Source organism: Petaurus breviceps, unplaced genomic scaffold (genome assembly GCF_028583685.1).
Source record: "Petaurus breviceps papuanus isolate PSGF00001 unplaced genomic scaffold, PetGlider_PUasm1.0 224, whole genome shotgun sequence".
NCBI lineage: Eukaryota > Metazoa > Chordata > Mammalia > Diprotodontia > Petauridae > Petaurus > Petaurus breviceps.
In genome coordinates, this window is record NW_027185887.1 from 7,413,261 (window position 1) to 7,435,800 (window position 22,540).

General features: G+C 35.6%; 1 protein-coding gene across 9 annotated transcripts in view; it reads left to right on the plus strand.

The window, feature by feature from the left end:
- The window catches only part of ATP9B (ATPase phospholipid transporting 9B (putative)), a 509,413-nt gene that overhangs the window by 199,750 nt on the left and 287,123 nt on the right, over positions 1–22,540 (plus strand). For all 9 annotated transcript variants that reach the window (XM_069095002.1, XM_069095000.1, XM_069095001.1 and 6 more), the window contains one exon: positions 17,254–17,334. In XM_069095002.1, coding sequence (XP_068951103.1) covers positions 17,254–17,334 — 81 coding nt within the window. The remainder of the gene's footprint in view (positions 1–17,253; positions 17,335–22,540) is intronic.

Sequence of the window (22,540 nt, forward strand, 5' to 3'; positions counted from 1 at the left end):
AAAATAACTGGCCGTGTAATCTTGAGCAAGTTACTTAACCCCAATTGCTTAAAAAAAAAACAAGAAAACAGAATATAAAAAAAAGCCTTCAAAAGTATATCCAAATTGATAGAAGACCAAATCAAGATCATAAATAATCCATTCAGAACAAAACAAATGCAATTAATTGTAAAAGACATTTTCCCTTCTACTCTCCTGCAAAAAAAAAAAAACCCACCCATCTTGCTTCTAGTCCTGGTGGATTTACAAAAGAATTCTTTCAGATTCTTTCAATACTATCCAAATTATTCTTAAAAATTGAGAATGAAAGTATTTTACCTGAATCTTCTTTGTTTAAAATTGAAATGTCCTTTGTTTTCTCTTTTCAAAAATTTATTTATTTTTTTTTAGTTTACAACATTTAGATCCACAAGCTTTGGAGTTTTAAATTTTCTCCCCTTTCTTCTCCCTGTCCCTAAGATGGCATGCTATATGTTATAGGTTCTACATATGCATTCATATTAAATATATTTTCACATTAGTCATGTTGTAAAGAAGAATTCTAACCAATGAAATGAATCATGAGAAAGAAGAAACAAAACAAAAAAGAGAGAGCAAATAGTATGCTTTGATCTGCATTCAGATGCTTCAATTCTTTTCTCTGTGGATAGCATTTTCCATCATAAACCTTTTGGAGTTGCCTTAGAACATTGCATTGCTGAGAAAAGCCAAATCTATAGACATTCATCATTGTATAGTGTGGCTATAAGTATATACAAAATTCTCCTGGTTCTGCTCTCCTCACTCAGCATCAGTTCCTGCAAGTTGTTCCAGGTTTTTCTGAAGTCTTCCTGCTCATCATTTCTTATAGTGCAGTAGTATTCCATTACATTCATATACCACAACTTGTTCAGTCATTCCCCAATTAATGGGTATCCTCTCAATTTCCAATTCTTTGCTACCACAAAAAGAATTACTGTCAGTATTTTTGTACAGTAAAGTCTTTTAATGAGATAAATATAGGCCTAAATCCTAAATGCTTTCTAGTTGTGTGACCCTGGGCAAGTCACTTCAAGTGTATTTGCTTCATTTGTAAAATTTGAATGACAATAGTACTTATCTTAGTAGGATTGCTTTGAGGATGAAATATGATAACATTGGGGGGCAGGGAAGGGGGGGGGAGGAGAAGACTTAGCATAGTGCCTGACACAGAGGAGGCACTATACAAATTCTTTTTCCTTCCTTCTAATCTATTCCTCCATCAAGAAATGGTCAAAGGGAGAGGCCAGGTGACACAGTGAGTAAGTGGGCCGGCCCAGGCTTCAGGAGACCCAGGATCAGTTCCGGCCTCACCCACACAAAAATAACTGGCCTTGTAAGTTTGAGCAAGTTACTTAACCCCAATTGCTTAAAAAAAAATGGTCAAAGGATATGAACAGGCAGCTTTCAGATGAAGAAATAAAAGCTATCTGTAGTGTTATGAAAAAATACTTTAAATTAATGTTGATTAAAGAAATTCAAATCAGAACAACTCTGAGGTATGGTATCATACCTATCAGGTTGGCCAACAAGAAAAAACATGAACATGATAAATGTTGGAGAAAATTGGTACACTAATGCATTGTTGGTAGAGTTGTGAACTGATCCAACCATTCTTTTTTTTTTCCCCATGGGGACATCCCTTTATTTACCAATTTTAAAAGGTAGGACTACAAAGGATTATTACACATTGTGAACAATCAGAGACCTCAGGGATCATTTAGTAGGAGCCTCTCATTTTAGAGAGAAGAACACTGAGGCTAAGGAAAGGAAATGACTAAGTCAGGGTCATACAGTAAGGCAAAGGTAGCCAGCATTGGACCAGACCTCTCAGGTGCCTGGGGTGGGATTGATCAAGTGTTGTAGTTGAGTCTTCTCTTGGCCTTGGGATGGGGCCTGGCTGAGCGCTTAGGAGTGTAGGAGGCCGATGATCTTTGGTTTGAGGGCTGTCCGGTCATCTGACTGGGAGTGATATAGGCCCCTGGCCCCTGGATCTGTGTGGGCTCCAAGTCACTCCCCTCCAGGGGGCCTTTGGGGAGCCTGGTTCCAGAAAGATGCTCCCAACTGGAAGTGAGAATCTGACTTCTCAGAGTTTTGTATTATCTGGGCATAATCTATATCTTTCTGAGTTGGGAAGTGCAGGCTGGAGCTCCTTGGAGAGATCTGGGCCTTTTTCTGCTTGAGTAGATCAAGGGGTATTTCACCTGGGAGATCCAGGGAGGATAGAAGGCTACACCATTTCACCAGCTGGGGGTAGATAGGGTCAAGTTCTGTCTGCATCTTATTTTCACATGGTATAATCAGATCCTTTACTTCCATTTTGGCTGCTGGAAGGTGGTGGAAGGGTGGAGGGCTCCTCTGTGGTTGGTGGTGGCAGTGGTGATGGTGTTGGCAGAGGATGTCAGGGCCCCTTCTCCAGGAGGGGTACTCCTCTCAATGACGGTAGCAAGGGCTGCCTGCCAGTTCAGGATCAAGGTGCGATCATGTCAATTACACATGAAAGTGACCTAGGTTAGGGTTCCATTTCTCACTACTACATTCCTCAAGGAGGGCAGGAATTATTTCTATGTTTGTTTTTAGATCTTTACTCTTTTTCGCCAGTCCCCAATGCCCCCACCCAATCAAGATGCTTTAAGCAGTAGGGGCTTAATCAATGTTTGGTAAAGAAGTGAGCGTGTGGGATGGGCCGCCAGTGCTCCCCTAACTGGGACTCTTAAGCTAATGCTTGAGTGCCTTTGGTGGGGGATACGAGTTTGCTTGTTCGGCTATGGGATGGGTTGGATGGCCTCTGCTATCCTTCCTAGCTCCGGAGGCTTGGAAACCCAAGAATGAATGAATGAATGAAGGGAGGTGTGGCAGTGATTGACAGAAACGCCTGAGAACTTCACAGAGAGAGAGAGAGAGAGAGAGAGAGAGAGAGAGAGAGAGAGAGAGAGAGAGAGAGAGAGAGAGAGAGGAGGGGGAAAAAGGGAGAGAGGGGGGGAGGAAGGGGCAAGAGGGAGGAAGGGGGAGAGAGGGAGGTAGGGAGAGAGAGAGGGAGGAAGGGAAAAAGGAGGGGGGAGAGGAGAGAGGGATAGAGAATGAAAGGAAAAACAGGGGGGCGGGGAGGAGGCCCTGATTCAACCATTCTGGAGAGCAATTTGGAACTGTGCCCAAAGGGCTATAACACTTTGTATACCTTTTTACCCAGCAATACCACTTCTAGGTCTGTATCTCAAAGATATCATAAAAATGGGTAAGGATCCACATGTGCAAAAATATTTATAGCAGCTTCTTTTTGTGGTGGCCAAGAATTGGAAATTGAAGGGATGCCCATCTATTGGGGAATGGCTGAACAAGTTGTAGTATATTAATGGAATAGATTACTATTGTTCTATAAGACATGATGAACAGGAGACTTCAGAAAAACTTGGAAAGATTCACATGAACTGATGCTGAGTGAAGTGAGCAGAACCAGGAAAACATTGTACTTAGTAACAGCAACATTGTTCAGTGACTAACTTTGATGGACTTAGCTCTTCTCAGAAATGCAAGGATCTAAGATAACTTCAAAAGACTCATGACAGAAAATGCTATCCACATCCAGAAAAAGAACTATAGAGTCTGAATTCAGATCAAAGCATACTGTTTGTTCTTTTTTCTTTGTTTCTTCTTTGTCATGGGTCCTTTCATTGGTTCCAATTCTTCTTTACAACATGACTAATATGAAAATATGTTCCATATGAATGTATAATATATAGTCTATATCAGAATGTATGCTGTCTTGGAGAGGTGGGAAAATTTAGCGCTCACAATCTTTGGGAAAGTAAAATTAAATTGAATTTTTGAAAAATCTTTCTAATTCAGGAAAGGATAAAGCTCAGAAGGACAATTCTAGAGCAAAATCATTTATTAATATAAATTCAAAAATGTAAAAAATATCTTGTAGCTCAGACTATTTAGATTCATCCAGGAATTAATTCATCGCTAAGTATAAATTTAATTTGGTCCTGTATAACTTACACTGCTGATGGAAAAAGAAGAGTTACTTGGAAAGTTCTGAAAACTCAGAACTTTCTATAAAGGAAGCCTTTGGGAGAAGTTTATTGCTCTACCCTCAAGTCTTCTAATCAAATGGGGGAGGCAACTAAGGGAGTTTAGATGTTGAGTATAAAAAGTGAAGCCAATCTTTCATGGTAATGAGGTTTCAGGTGATCAGTATGATATTTAATGGATTTGAAATCTAGTAAAAAATGGAGAGTTGGAGAGTCAAGATGATAGAGTAAGAGCAGGGATTTGCTTGAGCTCCCCCCCACCCCAAACACCACCAAATTCCAGTAAAAAGTGACTCTAAACAAATTCTAGAGATACAGAATCCACAAAATGACAGAGTGAAGCAAATCTCCAGCCCAAGAAAACCTGAAAAGTTTACAGTAAAAGTATATTGCACCAGTCTGGGAGCAGAGCCCAGTCTGACATGGGCTGCACCAGCATAGATAGCACTACCAAGTCTCAGGGGATTGAATCACTGGCAGCTGTAGTGGTTTCCAGGCTTCTCAACCCACAAACACTCATGTGTGGGACCGAGGTGAAAGAGGAATGAGGTCCTATTGGGGTCCAGCCCTAGCCCCAGGGTATTGGAGGTGGCTGCAGCGGTGGCAGCATCAGTGGCAGCAGCAGCTACTTCTGGAACTCTGGACCCAAAAAGAGTGGGGGATCTAGCAGCTGATACAAAATACCTGAAGCATGGGACAGTACACCTACCCCCACCCCACTCCCACTGGAAGCAGAGTTCTACCTTGACAAAGAGTTAGAAAGTCAAGTATTTGGCTAGGAAGATGAGCAAACAATGGAGAAAAAAATCAGATTGTACAATCTTACTTTGGTGACAAAGAAAACCAAAACTTACAACGAGAAGAAGATAAAAAGTCAAAGCTTCTGCATCAAAAATCTCCAAGAAAAATGTGAATGGGTTGTAGGCCATGGAAGAGCTGAAAAAAGATTTTGAAAATCAAGTAAGAGAAGTAGAGGAAAAATTTGGAAGAGAAATGAGAGTGATGCAAGAAAATCATTAATCCTCAGCATTCCTATACATTTCTAATGAAGTCCAACAGTAAGAAATAGAGAAATTCCACTTAAAGTTACCGTAGACACAATAAAATATTTGGGAATCTACCTGCCAAAACAAACCCAGGAACTATATGAATACAAATATGAAATACTTGGCACACAAATAAAGTCAGATCTAAATAATTGGAAAAACATCAGTTGCTTGTGGCTAGGTCGAGCTAATGTAATAAAAATGACAATTTTACCTAAATTAATTGACCTGTTTAGTGCCATACCAATAAAGCTACCAGAAAATTATCTTATAGAGCTAGAAAAAATAGTAACAAAAGTCATCTGAAGGAACAAAAAGTTCAGAATACCAAGGGAACTAATGAAAAGGAATGCTAAGGAAGTGGGCTTACTTACTTACATACCAGATTTTAAAATCTGTTATAAAGCAGCAGTTATCAAAACTGCTTGGTACAGACTGCTGAATAGAGTAGTAGATCACTGGAATAGATTAGATAATTGAGACAAGGTGATCAATGACAATGATAATCTACTGTTCATCAAACCCAAAGACCCTAGCTTCTGGTATAAGAATTAACTATTTGACAAAAACTGCTGGGAAAACTGGAAAATAGCATGGCAGAAACTGGGTATAGACCAATATCATACACTGTATAGCAAAATAAAATGTAAATGGGTGTGTGATCTAGATATAAAGCCTGAGACTGTAAACAGTCTGGCAGAGCAAGGAATAGTTTACCTGTCAGATTTATGAAGAAGGGAATAATTTATGACCAAAGAAGAGATAGAGAGCATTACAAAATGCAAAATGGATAATTTTGATTTCATTAAATTGAAAAGTTTTTGTACAAATAAAGTTAATGTAACCAAGATTAGGAGGGAAGTAAAAAGTTGGGAAAGAATTTTTACAGCCTGTGTCTCTGATAAAGACCTAATTTCTTAAATATACAGAGAATCAAATCAAATGTATAAGAATACAAGTCATTCCCCAATTGATAAATGGTCAAAGGATATGAACAGCCAGTTTTCAGAGGAAGAAATTAAAGATATCTATAAACATAAGAAAAAATGCTTTAAATCACTATTGATTAGAGAAATGCAAATTAAAACAACTCTGAGGTACCACGTCTCACCAGTCAGATTGGCTAAGATTACAAAACAGGAAAATGATAAATGCTGGAGAGGATGTGGAAAAATTGGAGCACTAATGCATTGTTGGTATAGTTTTGAACTGATCCAACTATTCTGGAAAGCAATTTGGAACTATGCCCAAAGGGCTATAAAAATGTGCATATCCTTTGACCCAGTAATACCACTTTTAGGGATGTATCCTAAAGAAATCATACAACTGGGAGAAAGACCTGTTTGCACAAAAATATTTATAGCAGCTCTTTTTGTGGTAGCAAAGAATTGGAAATTGAGGGGATGCCCATCAAGTGGGGAATGACTAAACAAGTTGTGGTATATGAATGTAATGGAATACTGTTGTGCTATAAGAAATGAGGAGCATAGATTCATAATAATCTGGAGAGACTTATATAAACTGATGCTGAGTGAGAAGAAGAGAACCAAGAGAACTTTGTACATAATTATAGAAATATCATATGTGTGATGACTGACTTTGATAGACTGGGTTCCTCTCAGCAATGTGGGCTTATAAACAACTCCAAAAGACTCATGATGGGAAGGATATCCACATGCAGATAAAAGAACTATGGAGTTTGAATGCAGATTGAAGTAAACTACTTGCTATCTCTCTTTTGTGTTTAGTTTTGTTTCATTCCTTCTTTCTCGTTCATTTCATTGGTTATAATTCTTCTTTACAACCTAACTAATGCATAATGCGAAGGTATTTGTAGCGCCCATATTAGACTGCATGCCACTGCGGCAGGTGATTGGGGAGCAAATTTGGAGTTCAAGGGATTGTGGAGATGAATGTTGTAAACTAAAAGTAGATAAACAAATTTAATAAAATAAAATCGAAGGAAAAAGTAAATAAAACTTGTGACAATTTAAAAATTGTTACATGTAATTAGGAAAAAATAAAATATTATTTAAAAAAAAGAAAACTATGAAAAATGACTCAACAGTTTGCTAAAGGAGACCCCCCCAAAAATACTGAATAAAAAAAAAACCTTAAAAAAATAGAGTAACCTAATTGGTAAAGGAGGTCCAAAAAACCAGTGAGTAGAAGAATGCCTTTAAAAGTAGAATTGGCCAAATGGAAAAGTGGATCCAAAACCTCACTGAAGAAATTAATTCTCTAAAAAATTAGAATGGAGCAAATGGAAGCTAATTACTGTAGGAGAAATCAAGAAATTATAAAACAGAACCAAAAGAATGAAAAAAAAATAGAAGACAATGTAAAATATCTTATTGGAATAACCAGTCACCTGGAAAATAGATCTAGGAGAGAAAATTTTAAAATTATTAGACTACCTGAATGCCATGATCAAAAAAAGAGGTTAGACATGATCTTTCAAGAAATTATCAAGGAAAACTGCCCTGATACTCTAGAACAAGAGGGTAACATAGAAATTTAAGAATTTACTGATTGCCTCTTAGAAGAGATCCCAAAAGCAAAACTCCTAGGGATATTTTAGTGAAATTCCAGGGTTCCCAGGTCAAGGAGAAAATATTGCAAGCAGCCAGAAAGAAACAGTTGTGGAAATACCTTAGGATAACACACGATCAGGGTGCGAGAAGAATGTATTGGGAGAAGGAGAAAGGGAGAGATAGAATGGTATCTGTTATCTCACATAAAACAGGCAATAAAAAGATTTGACAATGAAGGGCAGGTTGGGGGAGGGGGTAGGCAGAAGCCAACATTTTTTAAAAGGAACAGGTCAAAGGAGAAAGTAGAATAAGTGGAGGTTATATCCTGGAGGGCCAGGATGGAGGGAAAGCTAGTTAGTCTTTCACAACATGAATATATATATATATATATATATTTTTTTTTTTAAACAATTGGGGTTAAGTAATTTGTTCAGGGTTACACTGCCAGTTATTTCTGGGTGTGGTGCTAAGTATCTGAGCCCGGATTTGATCCCCAGGTCATCCCAACAATGGGGCCAGTGCTCTTACTTGCTGAGCCACCTGGCCGCCCCTAAGTAATTGGGGTTAAGTAACTTGCTCAAGGTTACACGGCCAGGTGTTTCTGGGTGGGTGCTAAGTATCTGAGCCCGGATTTTATCCCCAGGTCATCCTGACACTGGGGCCAGTGCTCTTACTCCCTGTGCTACCTGGCTGCCCCACAACATGAATGTTATGGAAGTGTTTTGCGTAGCTACACATATATAACCTATATTGAATTGCTTGTCTTCTCAATGAGGGTGGGTGGGATGCGAAGAAGGGGAGAGTATTTGGAACTCAGTTTTAAAAACTAATGTTAAAATTCGTTTTTACATGTAACTTGGAAATAAGATATACAGGCAGTGGGATATAGAAATCTATCTTGCCCTACCAGGAAGTAAGGTGAAAGGAAATAAGAGGTGGGGTATGATAGAAGGGAGGGCAGAGTGGGGCAAGGGGTAATCACCATGCTTGCCATCTTGGGGTGGGGGGACGGGAGAGATGGGGAGAAAATTTGGAACTTAAAATCTTGTGGAAATGAATGTTGAAATCTAAAAATAAATTAATAAGGGGGAAAAAAAAGAAAATGGAGCGTTAGGCATCTTTGCTTGTTGAGATTACTGGAATAGAGTATTCATCTAAGGAACCTGTCAGCTAATGCTAGAAAGGGGAATCCTGCTAACCTTTCCTTTATATATTTTACCTGATGGTTATGACTATCAATGACTCTAAGTCAACAATAAGAATTTTCCCTCAGTCAATGGGACCAATCTGAAATAAAGTTGCTTTTATTAGTCCCAGTTAAGAGAATGTAAATGGGTTGGAGGATAATGATCCATCTTTTTTTCTCCATCATTTCCTTGTGATATTCCCCTATTATTCTCTTCAGGCTCTTTTAGAATATCATTCCAATAATTTTTCCCATACCCTTCTATCTCCAATTTCTTCTTCATTAGAGCATTTCCTTCTTGCATATAATGTATATTTGCCCCAAATTCCTATATCTTATTTTTTTTTTCATTTTTCAAATGCTTTATTAACTTCTGATTTACATCATTCATTTCTGCCAGATTTTGAGTTACAAATTTTCTCCCCTTTTTTACCCTACCCACTGCCCCAAAATAGCAGTCCCACAGGATATCTCCTCCTCCAATCTGCTCTCTCCCATATTTTCTCCAAAACACCTTTCAACATTTCCGGTAGGGCATGGTGGTTCTCTATGCCCCAGGGCCTGTATATCTTATTTCCCGATTACATGTAAAATAGTATTACTTACAGTGTGTGTATGTATGTGTGTATATATATATATATATATATATATATGTGTGTGTATTTTTTTTTAAACATTGGTTTTAAAACTTTGAATTCCATATTCATTCCCTTCCTCCCTTGTCACCCACACTGACTGGGAAGATAAGCAATTCATTATAGGTTATACATGTGTAGCTAATGCAAAACATTAACATAGATATATTGTAAAAGACTGACTATATTTCCCTCCCTTCTATCCCACCTTCCACTTGTTCTGTTCTCTACTTTGATCCCATCCCTTTTCAAAAGTGGGTGCTTTCAACTTCTCTCCCCCCCAGCCTTCCCTCCCTTCTATCATCCTTCCTCTCATTCCCTTCCCCCCTACTCTCCTGGAGGGTGAGATACCCTATTTAGTGTGTATTTTACTCCCTCCTCAAGCCAAATTCAGTGGGAATAAGGTTGACTCATTCCCTTTTGCCTTCCTATTCTTCCCCTCCATTGTAACCATTTTCCCTTGCCTCTTCTATATGAGATAGTTTACCCCATTCTGTCTCTCCCCATCTCCTCTCATTATATTCCTCTCTCAACTCTTAATTTCACCTTTTAAGTATCATCGCTTCCTACTAAATTGGTCCTGTGCCCTCTATGTATACCTGTAAACATATATACACACATTCACATATGTATTCATATGCCCATATACCCTCATATATAGACATACACACACACACACACATATATATTTCTATTCCCTACAACTATTTTCATACTGAGAAAAGTTTCATCAGTTACAATTATTGTTTTTCCATGTAGGAATGTTAATAGTTCAACTTTGATAAGTTCCTTATGATTTCTTTTCCCCATTTACCTTCTCATGCTTCTCCTGCTTCTTGTACCTGAATGTCAAATTTTCTATTCAACTCTGTTTTTTTTTTTCATCAAGAATGCTTGATTTATTTATTCTATTCCACTGAATGACTATATTTTCCCCTGAAACATGATACTCAGTTTTTCTGGGTAGGTGATTCTTGGTTTTAATCCCAGCTCCTTTGACCTCCAGAATATCATGTTCTAAGCCCTTCAATCCTTTAGTGTAGAAGCTGCCAGATCCTGGGTTATCTTGATTGTGTTTCCACAATATTCAAATTGTTTCTTCCTGGCTGCTTGTAATATTCTCTCCTTAACTGGGAATTCAGGAACCTGGCTATAATATTCCTAGCAGTTTTCTTTTGGGGATCTTTTTCAGGAGGTGATTGGTGGATTCTTTCAAACTCTGTTTTGTCCTCTGGTTCTAAAGCATCAGGGCAGTTTTCTTTGAGAACTTCCTGGAGGATGATTTCTAGGTTCTTACTTTGATCATGGCTTTCAGGTAGTCCAATAATTTTTAAATTATCTCTCCTGCATCTATTTTCCAGGTCAGTGGTTTTTCCCATGAGATATTTCACATTGCCTTCTATTCTTTCATTTGTTTGGATCTGTTTAACAGTATCTTGATTTCTCATAAAGTCATTAGCTTCCATTTCCTCCAATTTAATTCTGAAGCAATGATTCCCCTCAGTGAACTTTTGAGATTCTTTTTCCATCTGGCAAATTTGGCTTTTTAAGGCATTCTTCTCCTCATTGCCTTTTTGAGCCTCTTTTTCCATTTGAGTTAGTCTATTTTTTTAGGTGTGATTTTCCTCCGTCAGGCTGTTGGCTCTCATTTTGTAATTTCCTTGCATCTTTCTCATTTCTCTTCCCAATTTTTCCTTCACTTCTCTTATCTGCTTCTTAAGATCCTCTATGGCTTTTGGTGCAGGATTTCTGACTTCACTGTCTCCTCGTGTTCCATGCTTTGCTCCTTTTTGTCCCCAAAATAGGAGTCTAATGTTGGAATCTTCTGTCTGCTTTGTTTCCTTTGCCTGGTCATATCACCCCTCAGTCACTTGAACCCTGGGCTTTTTGCCACAGTAGGACTCTGCCATCAGGCAGGGGAGCTTTTGTCCCAAACACTGGGGTTTTCTCAGCTGCCGGAGGTTTTAGATGGGTGCCCTCTCTGAGGCCTCCACATGCTCTGGCAAGCTGGACACACACCTCAAGACCTCCACCCTAGACTGCAATCCAGGGTTGTGCAAGCCTGGGTTTTGCTCCCACAGCACTGCACTGGCCCATTCCTGCCGGGCTGTCCTCAGCAGGAGGTTAGCTTCTCTGTGTAATTTTGTGGGTTCTGCAGCTGCAAAGTTTGTTCAGAGTACCCCAGCTCAGATTCCTCTATCTTTAAAAAAAAAAAAAAAACTTTCCCTGAATACTACTATTTTAATTTTGATGAACTTTTTTTTAAAGATTGACCAGTGACCCATAGGATCCTAGTTTCTGCTAATGTTTGCAATAGAGTTTTAAAAAGTTTTTTTTTTAATTTTTCATTATTTTAGCAATTAAGCAGCCATTTCAGAAACTGTTATTTTCTCTATTTAACATTGTAATAATTATTACATTGTATTCTAGTTCCTTATAAGTTAAGTATATGTACTTGGAAATATTTTCCTTTATACTGCTGTAAAGCAGTTACATTTGGTACCAAAATTATACTCTCATAATGAGCATAGATGGTTTTACTTTGTAAGATTTTTGTCACCTGTTCCAGGAGAACTTATGTTTTGACTCTTTGGATTACTTATGATTCCATTTTAGCATTTTCCAAGCTGTTGTTAAAAACCAGTTTGATTTTAAATATTATTATTTAATCCCATCTCTGATTTAAATACTTGTGATTCAAAATTGTTATACACTTCTTTAATTTGTTATGACAAAATAAAATATTTTAGATGTAGAAATTATATTGATTATAGAATTAGGGAACTAGTAGAAATACTAGAAGGTCACTTAGTTTTCCTTCTATAGCTTTAGAATATACTTAACCATTTAAATATACCAGTTTCACTTTTCTAAAGAACATAGTATCTTATAAAATACAAAGAATTTTCAAAACTTTTTCTGGAAATCTTATAGCTTATAATCCCTTAGAAAAGAATATGCTCAAAATCAAACATAACAATTCTTGAATGCCACCTGCTGGACTGCCTTTAAAATAACTATGGGTTTTCAAAACCTTGAAAGAAGTGTTTGAATGTATGTAGTTTTTGGTATTTTTAAAATTTTCTAAGTGTTGTAATAAAATCAGGAATTAAGATAATATTAACTCATTGAGGATATTTTCTAAAAACTTTCTGGCATTTACTATTTTAGTTTGATATGAATATAGATAGACATTTTTGCATTTATAAAAGACATATGGCTTGCTTGAGAATAAACATTATGAGGTTGTAATGTGTAGAATTGCAGAATATGAAAAGCGTGAGGGACCCTGGAGCTCATCTTGTCCACTTGTTTTATTTTACAAATCAGGAACTTTGAAGTTTCACAGTGGAAGCATTGTGCCTCAAGTCATACAGATAGATTTTTTCAAAGCCTGGTATAAGAGCTCTCCTATTATTTGTTCCATTACACTTAATACATACATTATCACATTTTCAGAGTTCATGCTTTACATTGTTAGGATGAAGAATTGATTCAAACACCTAAATGTCACTTGAAAATATTTTAATATTTGAAACTTGACTATTAAAAGGATATTTAATACAAAGTATTTACTAGTATTTAGAAACCATTGCTAGAGTTGAAGTTTTTAGCTTTATAAAATTTGATAACATATATATAGGATTGTTTTGTTTTATTTTTTAAAGTGCAGAAGAAATTTGTAATTTGGTTATGGAAACAGGTGAGGCAATTTAATCTTTCAGTATGGTTTTTATGCTGCCCATAATTGTAGCTCATTTTGATTTCTATGTCTATCTACTGTAATGGATTGTGGACATCCAGTGTTGTCATGAGCTGTCAGTCTCATCATTAGTTTAGAATTGTAACCTTATCTACTGTGACACACAGAATACATAAACCTGCAAAGCTTCAGTGCTTTTCTTTAGGAATAGATGATACTTCCAAAGATGATCGGTACAGATTTTGTTGTCTTCCCAAACCACTTAATGTGATCAGAGAATTAAAATTTCAACAAGTCATTTAAAGATAGCTACATTGCAAGTCCTGTAACACCCAGGTTAGGTTTCTTGTGGCTTCGTAGTCATATGGAGATGATACAGAGTATTTCAGGCACTGTAGATAGTCTAGAAATTTATTCCTGGTTTGTGTGATCAAGCAGATTTATTAAGTGCAATGAGGTCACAGTAATTTTCAATAAACTGTGACTTGCTGATTTATATCAAAAGATCCATACAGCAGTAAACAATACCATTTACATTTAATTAGTTTTATTGAACCAAAGGCAATTTTATTTGTAATGAACCACATGTTATGATTAAGGATGTATTTTAATGATCTTTAAGTAAGGCGAACAAATGTTGCCCTTGACCTAATAGAGGAGGTTTTCCTGCGTTATTGATAACTTTAGAGTGATTTCTAAATTATTATTGTGAAATGCAAGAAAGACATTCTCATTATTATGTCATTATTCAGTCAATTCATGACTGATATAATAGATGGAATGCATTCTACTAAATGGTTATGTGCATATAAAAGGATTGTTGATAGCATGTTATTTGTTGCCATATTTTGGAAGGTATCTTCATAAAAATTTTCTTTTTTCAAATTACTTTGTTGACATAGACTTTTTGGTATCGTTGTAATCTAGAACTTAAGGAAAACGACCATTTCTTTGCTTGTAAGTTCTAACCCATATTGAATAGGTTGAAAGGCCATGAATTCATGATTTCTTCTATTCCAATTATTGCAGAATTATATTTTGAAGGAGAGCTCTGAGTATTATTATGATAATTATAAAACATCATGTTAATTCTCTTTATATTAGTAATCAGTATACACTCTGAAAAGAATTGTTTATAATTATGATTTATTAACATTTATATCATTATTGATTACTGTAGTATTTGTTTTCAAAGGAACTCAGAGCAGTTTACTAATTATGATCTTTATATGTTCACTATAATGAAAGGAGACCTGGAGTGGACAAACTGTAAAAACATGATAGTAGATTACTTTTATAAGCCAAAGGAGCCGATTGATTCCATCTTCTGGAATTAATAGCTATTCTCTTTTTTTAGAGTATGTTGTTTTTGCCTCTCAAAATCGAATATTGTTTCCTCATAGAACTCATTCCCTTGAAGGTTTTATGCTATTTCTTTTTTGTTGTTGTTCCTTTCATATTTGATACAAAGAATCAAATACCTTTGTAATGAAGTTGTTTTTTTTTCAGAAACCACTATGGCATAACTTTTAAAAATCAACCTATCCATTTAGAAAATTAAGATATGGCTTAATCCCTGCCAAAGCATAGTTCTTGGTTTTCTGTAATCATGGCTAAATGCTTTAGGATTTTAGTGTTTATTTCTTTTTGTACTGTGATATTTGGGACAATTCAATTCGAGAGATGTATTTATTCATTCTGTGTGCATTTGCTTTTATTTATTTGTAATATTTCATCAGTAACTTTTGTTTTTATGTAAGTTATTTTCCATACCCCTAATTGAACTCTCATCTCTGAAGAAGAAAAAAAGTAAACAGAATCAGTTGATACAAAGATTGTATCCAAAATTATATATGCTATTCTCACCTAGTATCTCCATCACTGCTTTGAGGAAAGAAGTAATCAGTAAACATTTATTATGCTTTCTACAAGGCATTGGCACTAGGCATATAAACTTTTAAGCAAAAAATAACTAACATAACCACTACTTTTAAGAAATTTGCATTCTATTTAACAGGATATGGCACTTATGTGCCAGGCATTTGTGCTAAGTGCTGGCATTACTAAAAAAAAAAAAAAAAAAAGCAAAAGCAGTCCCTACTTTCAAGGAACTTATATTCTAATTGGAGAAATGTGAGAGATAGGAGAGTAAGAAAGACCCCTTGCAAAAGTTTTTGTTTAAGTTGTATTAAAAGAAGCCAGAGTTTCTTAGAGGATGAGGTGAGGAACATTGTATTCATAAGGGACCGGTAGTACAAAGGCATGGAGAAGAGAAAATCAAAAATCATATATGAGGAAGTACAAACAGGCCCGAATTGACTACACTGTAGAATGTATTGAGATAATTGTATTAGACTAGGAATATAGAAAGGGACAAGGTTGGGAAGACCTTTAAATGGTAAATATGTATTTGCTTATATTTGGTCTTAGAGGAAATAGGGAACCACTGGGGTCATGACTTAAGGAATGACATGGTCAGACCTTCAATTCAGGGAAATCTTTTATAAGATAGTATGACAAGCATAAAGGAGACATTCAAACCAAGGATTGTATGATTATAAAGAACCTCTAAGTAAATGGTCTAGATATATTCAAGCCTTCACATACTTCTTTTCTTCATCATGGACATATTTGTAAATGGAGCTATGAATGTTTGCTTCATCTCATATAATTTAGTTTAGTCTCAAAAGATAGGTTTCTACCAAAAGGGTTGTTGTTGTTGTTGTTCAGTTGTTTGAGTCATTTCCCTATTTGGAGTTTTCTTGGCAAAGAGACTGGAGTGGTTTGCCATTTCCATTTTCAACTCCTTTTATAAGATGAGGAAATTGAGGCAAACAGGGTGAGGTGACTTGCTCAGGGTCACACAGCTAGTAAGTGTCTGAGGCTAGATTTGAACTCAGGAAGGTGAGTTCAGTGACTCCAAGCCTAGCATTCTATATGTTGTACCCAGCTTCCTTGATACCAAAGCATAGACTACACATTAAAGGGATTAAGGAAAAAGTGAAGCTAAGAGAATATTATTACATTGTATTAACACTACATTTTGTAGTCAGTGGAGAAATTAAATTTGTTGACTTTAAATTTCTCCCGAGGAAAATAGTTCACAGATCACATGTCTCCTTTATTCTTGATGACTGTTGACCTTGCTTTCTTTTACCTGAAGGGGTCCTCCCACCATGGAGGAGGTCTTCCTTTTTTGTTCCTGACATTATAGGGATACCAATGTGATACTGTGGCTGTCCACTTGCTATTTCTCACCCTTGCCAAATAACCAATCCTTCTCTTCTTCCTTTCAAAAAGGAAGCACATTTTCCTTTCATAGCAAATATTCTATTTTGTGATATAAAACATGGTGAGAATTTATCTTTTCCAGATGTTATTTAAGCCCATTGGTTTAAGAGTTGTAGGATGAGAGTGCTCTTGCCATTCATTAGGTTTTGGAACCAATTATCATTTTGTTGGGTAACAGATAAGACAGCAACTAGTTTAAAATTCATATAGAGCAAGTATTTTGTTAATCTCTTGTAACTTATATTATTGGAATTAATACATAAACTCAAGTCTTAGAAACTATTATAGTCACATAACCTACATCGAGTTTTAGAATTAAATATTCTTCTTTTTATAATCTATCATTTTCTAAGTTAGCTTTCATGCCTGTTACCGCCTTAGGGACCTTGGGAAAGTCATTCTCTCTGTACCCCAGTTTCCTTATTTGTAAAATGAGAGCCACATTAAATGGCTGTTAAGGGGTCTTCTAACTCTAAATTTGTGATTGTATGATCTCCAGGGAAGTACAGTGGTAAGCATAAGACAACTAGGTTCGATGCTGTAGGCAAATGGTGATACCTTAGGCATATTTCTTTACTTTTGTGTGTCTTCGGTTCCTTATATGTTCAACAAGGGAATTGAACTTATTGATCTGTGAGTTCCTTCCAGATTTAAAATTGACATGATTTTATTTCAGTTGTACACAAAGTATAGAGTATCCCTTCTTGTATTATTCTGTGAAAAAAGTGAATATAAATTGGTTATTGAAATTTTCTACATTGTTTCATTGAATTACAAAATTATAATTAACCTTTGATCTATTTCAGGACCTTTTCTCCATCAGTGCTTATGTTTATGCTCAGAAGCCACAACTAGATATTCATTGCTTTGAAGGCACTTTTACAAGGGTAAGTTGTCTTAATTACATTTATCTATATATGTATACATATACATATGTATACATATATCAATTTATAGACATTTATAATAGAAATTTAATTCAGTAAAGCAGTTTGCTATCATGAAATAATAATTAATAAATTTAAAGTAGGAAACTAATAAAAACTTCTATCACTAGCCTTTTAAAGTAATTGCCATTTTAAAAATGGAATAATCATTCTGGATGGATGTACCCAAGCTGCTTTACTTTTACCATATGTTTACCTATACCACGTTTCCTTTTACCACATGTTTGCTTCTAAATAAGATGTATCCCTAAAAATTATTAGGTATCTTCAATTTATATAATTTGACTATTCTGTCCTTGTGTCAGAAAACGTTAACATGACATCGTTTTCAAATTTTTCCCAGTTTTTCATTACTAACAATAGATATAAATTGTTACTTTTTACTAAATACCCTGTTCCATGATTTTTTGCTTTTGTTATAGAATTGTCATTGTAAATCGCTTGAAGCTTTCTATTAAAATTTAAACCAATAATGACTCAAATTACTTAAAACTTTTGGTTCTTTTGGACTAATGTTACTAACAAATCACTTTAGTTTGCTGTAAATACTTTATAATCCACCTATGGTACTACTAACCTACTGTTTCCTGTTCTTTACTCTAAAATTTTTGACACAATTTACACTTTTTTAAAAAAAGACAGTTATTCATAGAGGAAAATACTGTTAAGGAATTATATGATAGGAAGATGAGCTGGTAATATGGTGAGTGTGAGGAAAGATGAACAGATATAAGCTCTACTAGAACTTTTAGAGAAAGTCAGGACACTTTTCCATCACATTAGATATGTCTTCTCTGGTAAATTTATAGGAGGATACAAACAAGAGTTACACAGCATGAACAGGCATAGTTTGATAATATGATCTTCATAATGAAAGGTTTTCCAAATCAGTGACATAAATCCATGTGAGCATATGATCATAGCTTTACTCAGTGTTTATTTCCTTTCCAGTTGTATTCCCATTCATATTTTATTGAATAATTGTTATATTGTGGCTCCATACTAGTTTAATTTTTTAACATTGGTTATTCTTTTAATACAAAAGAATTCTTCAGATATAGAAAAATTCACTTTGAGTATGTATTATATATTGCATATATCTGAAGGTACTTTTTTTTTTAAGCAATTGGGGTTAAGTAACTTGCTCAGGGTTACACGGCTAGTTATTTCTGGGTGTGGTGCTAAGTATCTGAGCCCGGATCCTATCCCAGGTCATCCCGACTCTGGGGCCGGTGCTCTTACTCAATGAGCCATCTGGCTGCCCCTAAGCAATTGGGGTTAAGTAACTTGCTCCGGCCTAGTGTTTCTGGGTTGGTGCTAAGTGTCTGAGCCGGATTTGATCCCAGGTCATCCTGACTCTGGGGCTGGTGCTCTTACTCACTGTGCTACCTGGCCGCCCCTAAAGGTACTTTTTAGACTGAAAGAATTATACTGTGAACAGTCTCTTTAAATGATTATTTCCTCCGTGTTATCAATAACTGTCAGTGTGTTTTTGGTGACTTTACCTACCTGCACACTTTTTCAGAAGAATGTTATCTTATATTACTGACAACAGAGATTTGTAAAATGCTGTGCTTTTGTAATTCAGTTTTTATTGTTTTTTTATTCTTGGCAGTGGTGGTGATGGTACCATTTCCTTGGCACTCTTTATGTTGAATAAAATCCCCTCTCAACATATTTAATATAAATGTCTCTAGGCCCAATCTTTTTATCTCTTTGTTCTAGATCATATGGAGCTATAAGGAATTACTAAACTGATGTAGTGGAAAAGAGAATTATTCTAAAAATCAAGAGTTTAATGTTTTAATCTCGTCTTTTTTACTGGCTAACTTATTAACCACCTCTCTGTTGACTTTAGTTCCTTTGTCTAAATGAAGGATTGAAATGCATTCTCTACAGCTCTTAACAGTCTGATTATGTTTTTCTCCTCTACTAAAGACTTACTCTATTGCTTGATCCCTGGTTTAATTCAAAACTGAGTTCAAATGCCATGTTACACATTGGGATTTTCCTAATTTCCTCAGCAGTTACTGCTTTCCTACAACAAAATTACCTTTTATCCAATTTTCTAAATACCTATGAAGGAATGTGTTTTCTCTACATTAGAATATAAGGACCTTGAGGGAGGTATATTTTTTTTTAAAAATAGAACATAGCACATATCATGTTCTTAATAAATTATTATTTATTGATCATGAAAGTGACCCTGCTTTCTCAAGGTCTATGTTAGGGGAGCGCAAGCCTTGGTAATTTATTTTAAGGAGAAGAGTCTATGAGTATGGAACCAGTGATGGATTACTTGTTTTTTGTGTTTTTTCCCCCTTTTGTCCACATAGGATAATAAGTTTTTGGTATAACACAGTTCTCAAAGGTGATGTGATTGTTACAGACTTCCAGGATACATAGATTAGGAAAGTGGGTATCCTGTTTTATATGGAAAATGGAACAGCAGACCACAAAAGGCAAAATCTTGCTTGTGCCTGCCACTTATCTTTGAGCAATCTGTGATCAAAAATTCTTCACACGAATGCAACACACATATTTAGGCAAGGCATTTTTATCTTTTTCTTCTCAGTCCAGAGTTCCTTCACTTAGGTGAGAAAGCAGGAGCTAAATAAGAATTGAGTAGTTCAACTTTTTCATCAATTCTTTCTCATTTTTTATCATTTATTTCTTCAACCTCTAGTACTAGTCTTATCTTTTCTTTGATTTTCTTATTATTTCCAATTTAGCAAACTACTCTTCTCCTTAACATTTATTACCTACCCCTACTCTTCTTGGCCTTTATTGTTCCTGGTTGTATTCTTTTGTAATGGTACTGCTGTGCTTTTTTATTCATCTTCTTCTTGCCCTTATTTCCATTTTTTTCTGCATATTTTTCATAAATATGAGTTTTATGAGTTCTTTGTGTGTTCACATCAGATTCTTTAGGTTGGTTCCATTTTTGCTCTTCATCAGAACCATTTCCATCTCTTCAGAATTTCATTCTTGAACATTTCTTAGGTTTACTTCTCGTATAGTATTTTATGCCACTGGAATGTATCTCTTCTTTTCTTGAAACCTTTTAAATGTGTTATCAAATCTAGTATGCATGTCAGTCTGTCATGGAGTTTGTGATGAAGTGGTCACTTTTCCCCACATTTTATGTCGTTTACAAGTCTCCCACCTTGTCAGAATTGGGTCCAGAATTGCAGTTGCTATTGTTGCTTTTTCACTTTCTAAAGGATGTTTCACTTTTGAAGCAAGATGGAAATTTATCACCTGCTTTGATTTTGGCAAAGAGAACTCCATCAAAGTTTCACATTGCTTATTGCTCTCATAATGCTTCCTTGCCAGGTTTGTAAGGTTTCCCAAATTTCTCCTCTAATTCCCTTTTTTGTTTAAGCAAATACCCCGTTTACTGTGGACAGTGAAAATTTAGGGATAACAAACGTGACATATTCTTTGGCAGTGACACTAAAATGATAGAGAAGATGTAAGGGGGAGCTTATTTTTTTCCCTTCCAGGATGAGGAGATCTAGGTACCATCCCTGCAGATTAGACTGGCTATGTGAGGAGTGCCTACTATCACAGGTTTCATCTGAGTACCTCATTAATCTAGGCAATAGTAGTAGCTTTTCCCCCAGGGTAGGATTTTTTTCACCTCTTCTGCTTTAACACAGTACTATATATCTTTTCAGTTATTTTAGCTTAAGCTTTTTAAAGTTAGTTCCATTACTAGCTCTCTTCCCTTACTTGTTTAACTAACTTCTTTCCCTCACTCTTTCCATGCTGCTTAATACTTTTACGTCTGGTTTTGGTGTTTTGCTTATTAGTTTCTTTTCTTTTATGAATTTTAAATAGTTATTTAATTCTTCCTCTCATTTTTCCCTTCCCAGTTATCAAGTAGAATCTTATCTCCTTTATTTTTATTACTTTTTAAAATTTCATTTTCTGTTTCTTTTTCTATAACAGACTTGTTTCCATCATTCTCTGTATTATTTATCTTTCCTTGCTATTTATTTTTTGATTCATGGCCCTTCTACTTATTTAGTATTCCTTTATTTTCTATATTCTTTATTGAATTAAATTTTTTGAGATGCCTATTTTGAATTCTCTCTTCTAAATAAACAGTCTCTGTTTTTGCTTTGTATGTCTTGCCTCTTGGCCCCCCCCCCTTTTTTTTTCTTTTCTGCCTCACCCTTAGAAATACCAATGCCTTCAGGTGATAGGATATTGACTGGTGGTAGGATTCTTCTTCTGTCCCTAATTGTACATTGACCTTTGCTCTCCTGCTGCTAACTTTTCCTCCATTAGCTTCAAAATCTCTTCCTTGGGTCTATATTCTCCCATTCTTCTGGAGCTCTTATTCCCTTTGTTTCTGAGGCAGGATGGGTCATGTTGGATTTTATTATGAAAGGAGGAAGAGTGATAAAATTATGACATCAAACCTGCTTTATCAAGCCTAGCTATGAAAGTTACAGATTTAAACATAGTTGGATTGGAGAATGTTCCCTTCACATTCTTTGATCAAAGTAAAGGTCATAAATATATATATATTTTTGAAACAGCCAATTCATGAATCACGTCTTTACTGTTCACAGGGTGTCATATTCAGGTCTATCCCATTCAAAAGGAATAGCAGTGAGGAAACTGAGTCAAGAAGAACTTGTTGTTAACTTTCTACATTCATTTTCTTAGCTTTCCCATCATTTAACATCCATCTGGAACTAACTGTAATATTCAGGAGTACTAGATACAGCTATTTGTGGGCAGCTGTTGGGATTTTCTGTTACAAGTGACTCATTGACTCAACAGCAAAGTCACTTTTATTTGGATTCAAAGTAAGATTAAACCAGATTTGCAGTCCTAAGAGGTTCTGCCTCATACAGGTTCAACTGCTTACTGTTTAACTCAGAATACTGCTATTTCTTAAGTTAATACTGATACCAACAAGTTTACTGCCTTAATATAATCACTGATGATATAGATATACACACTCATGCCTGTGTGTCTAGAGAGAAAAAGTGAGAACCTATTAAATTTATAAAGCTCTTTTCTAAAAGCTTCCATCTTAAAGGAACACATTTCTAAAAAATAATTATTTAAAAAAGAATCACATTCAGAGATTTTACATAACAAATGAATACTTGGCAGTTTACAAAGA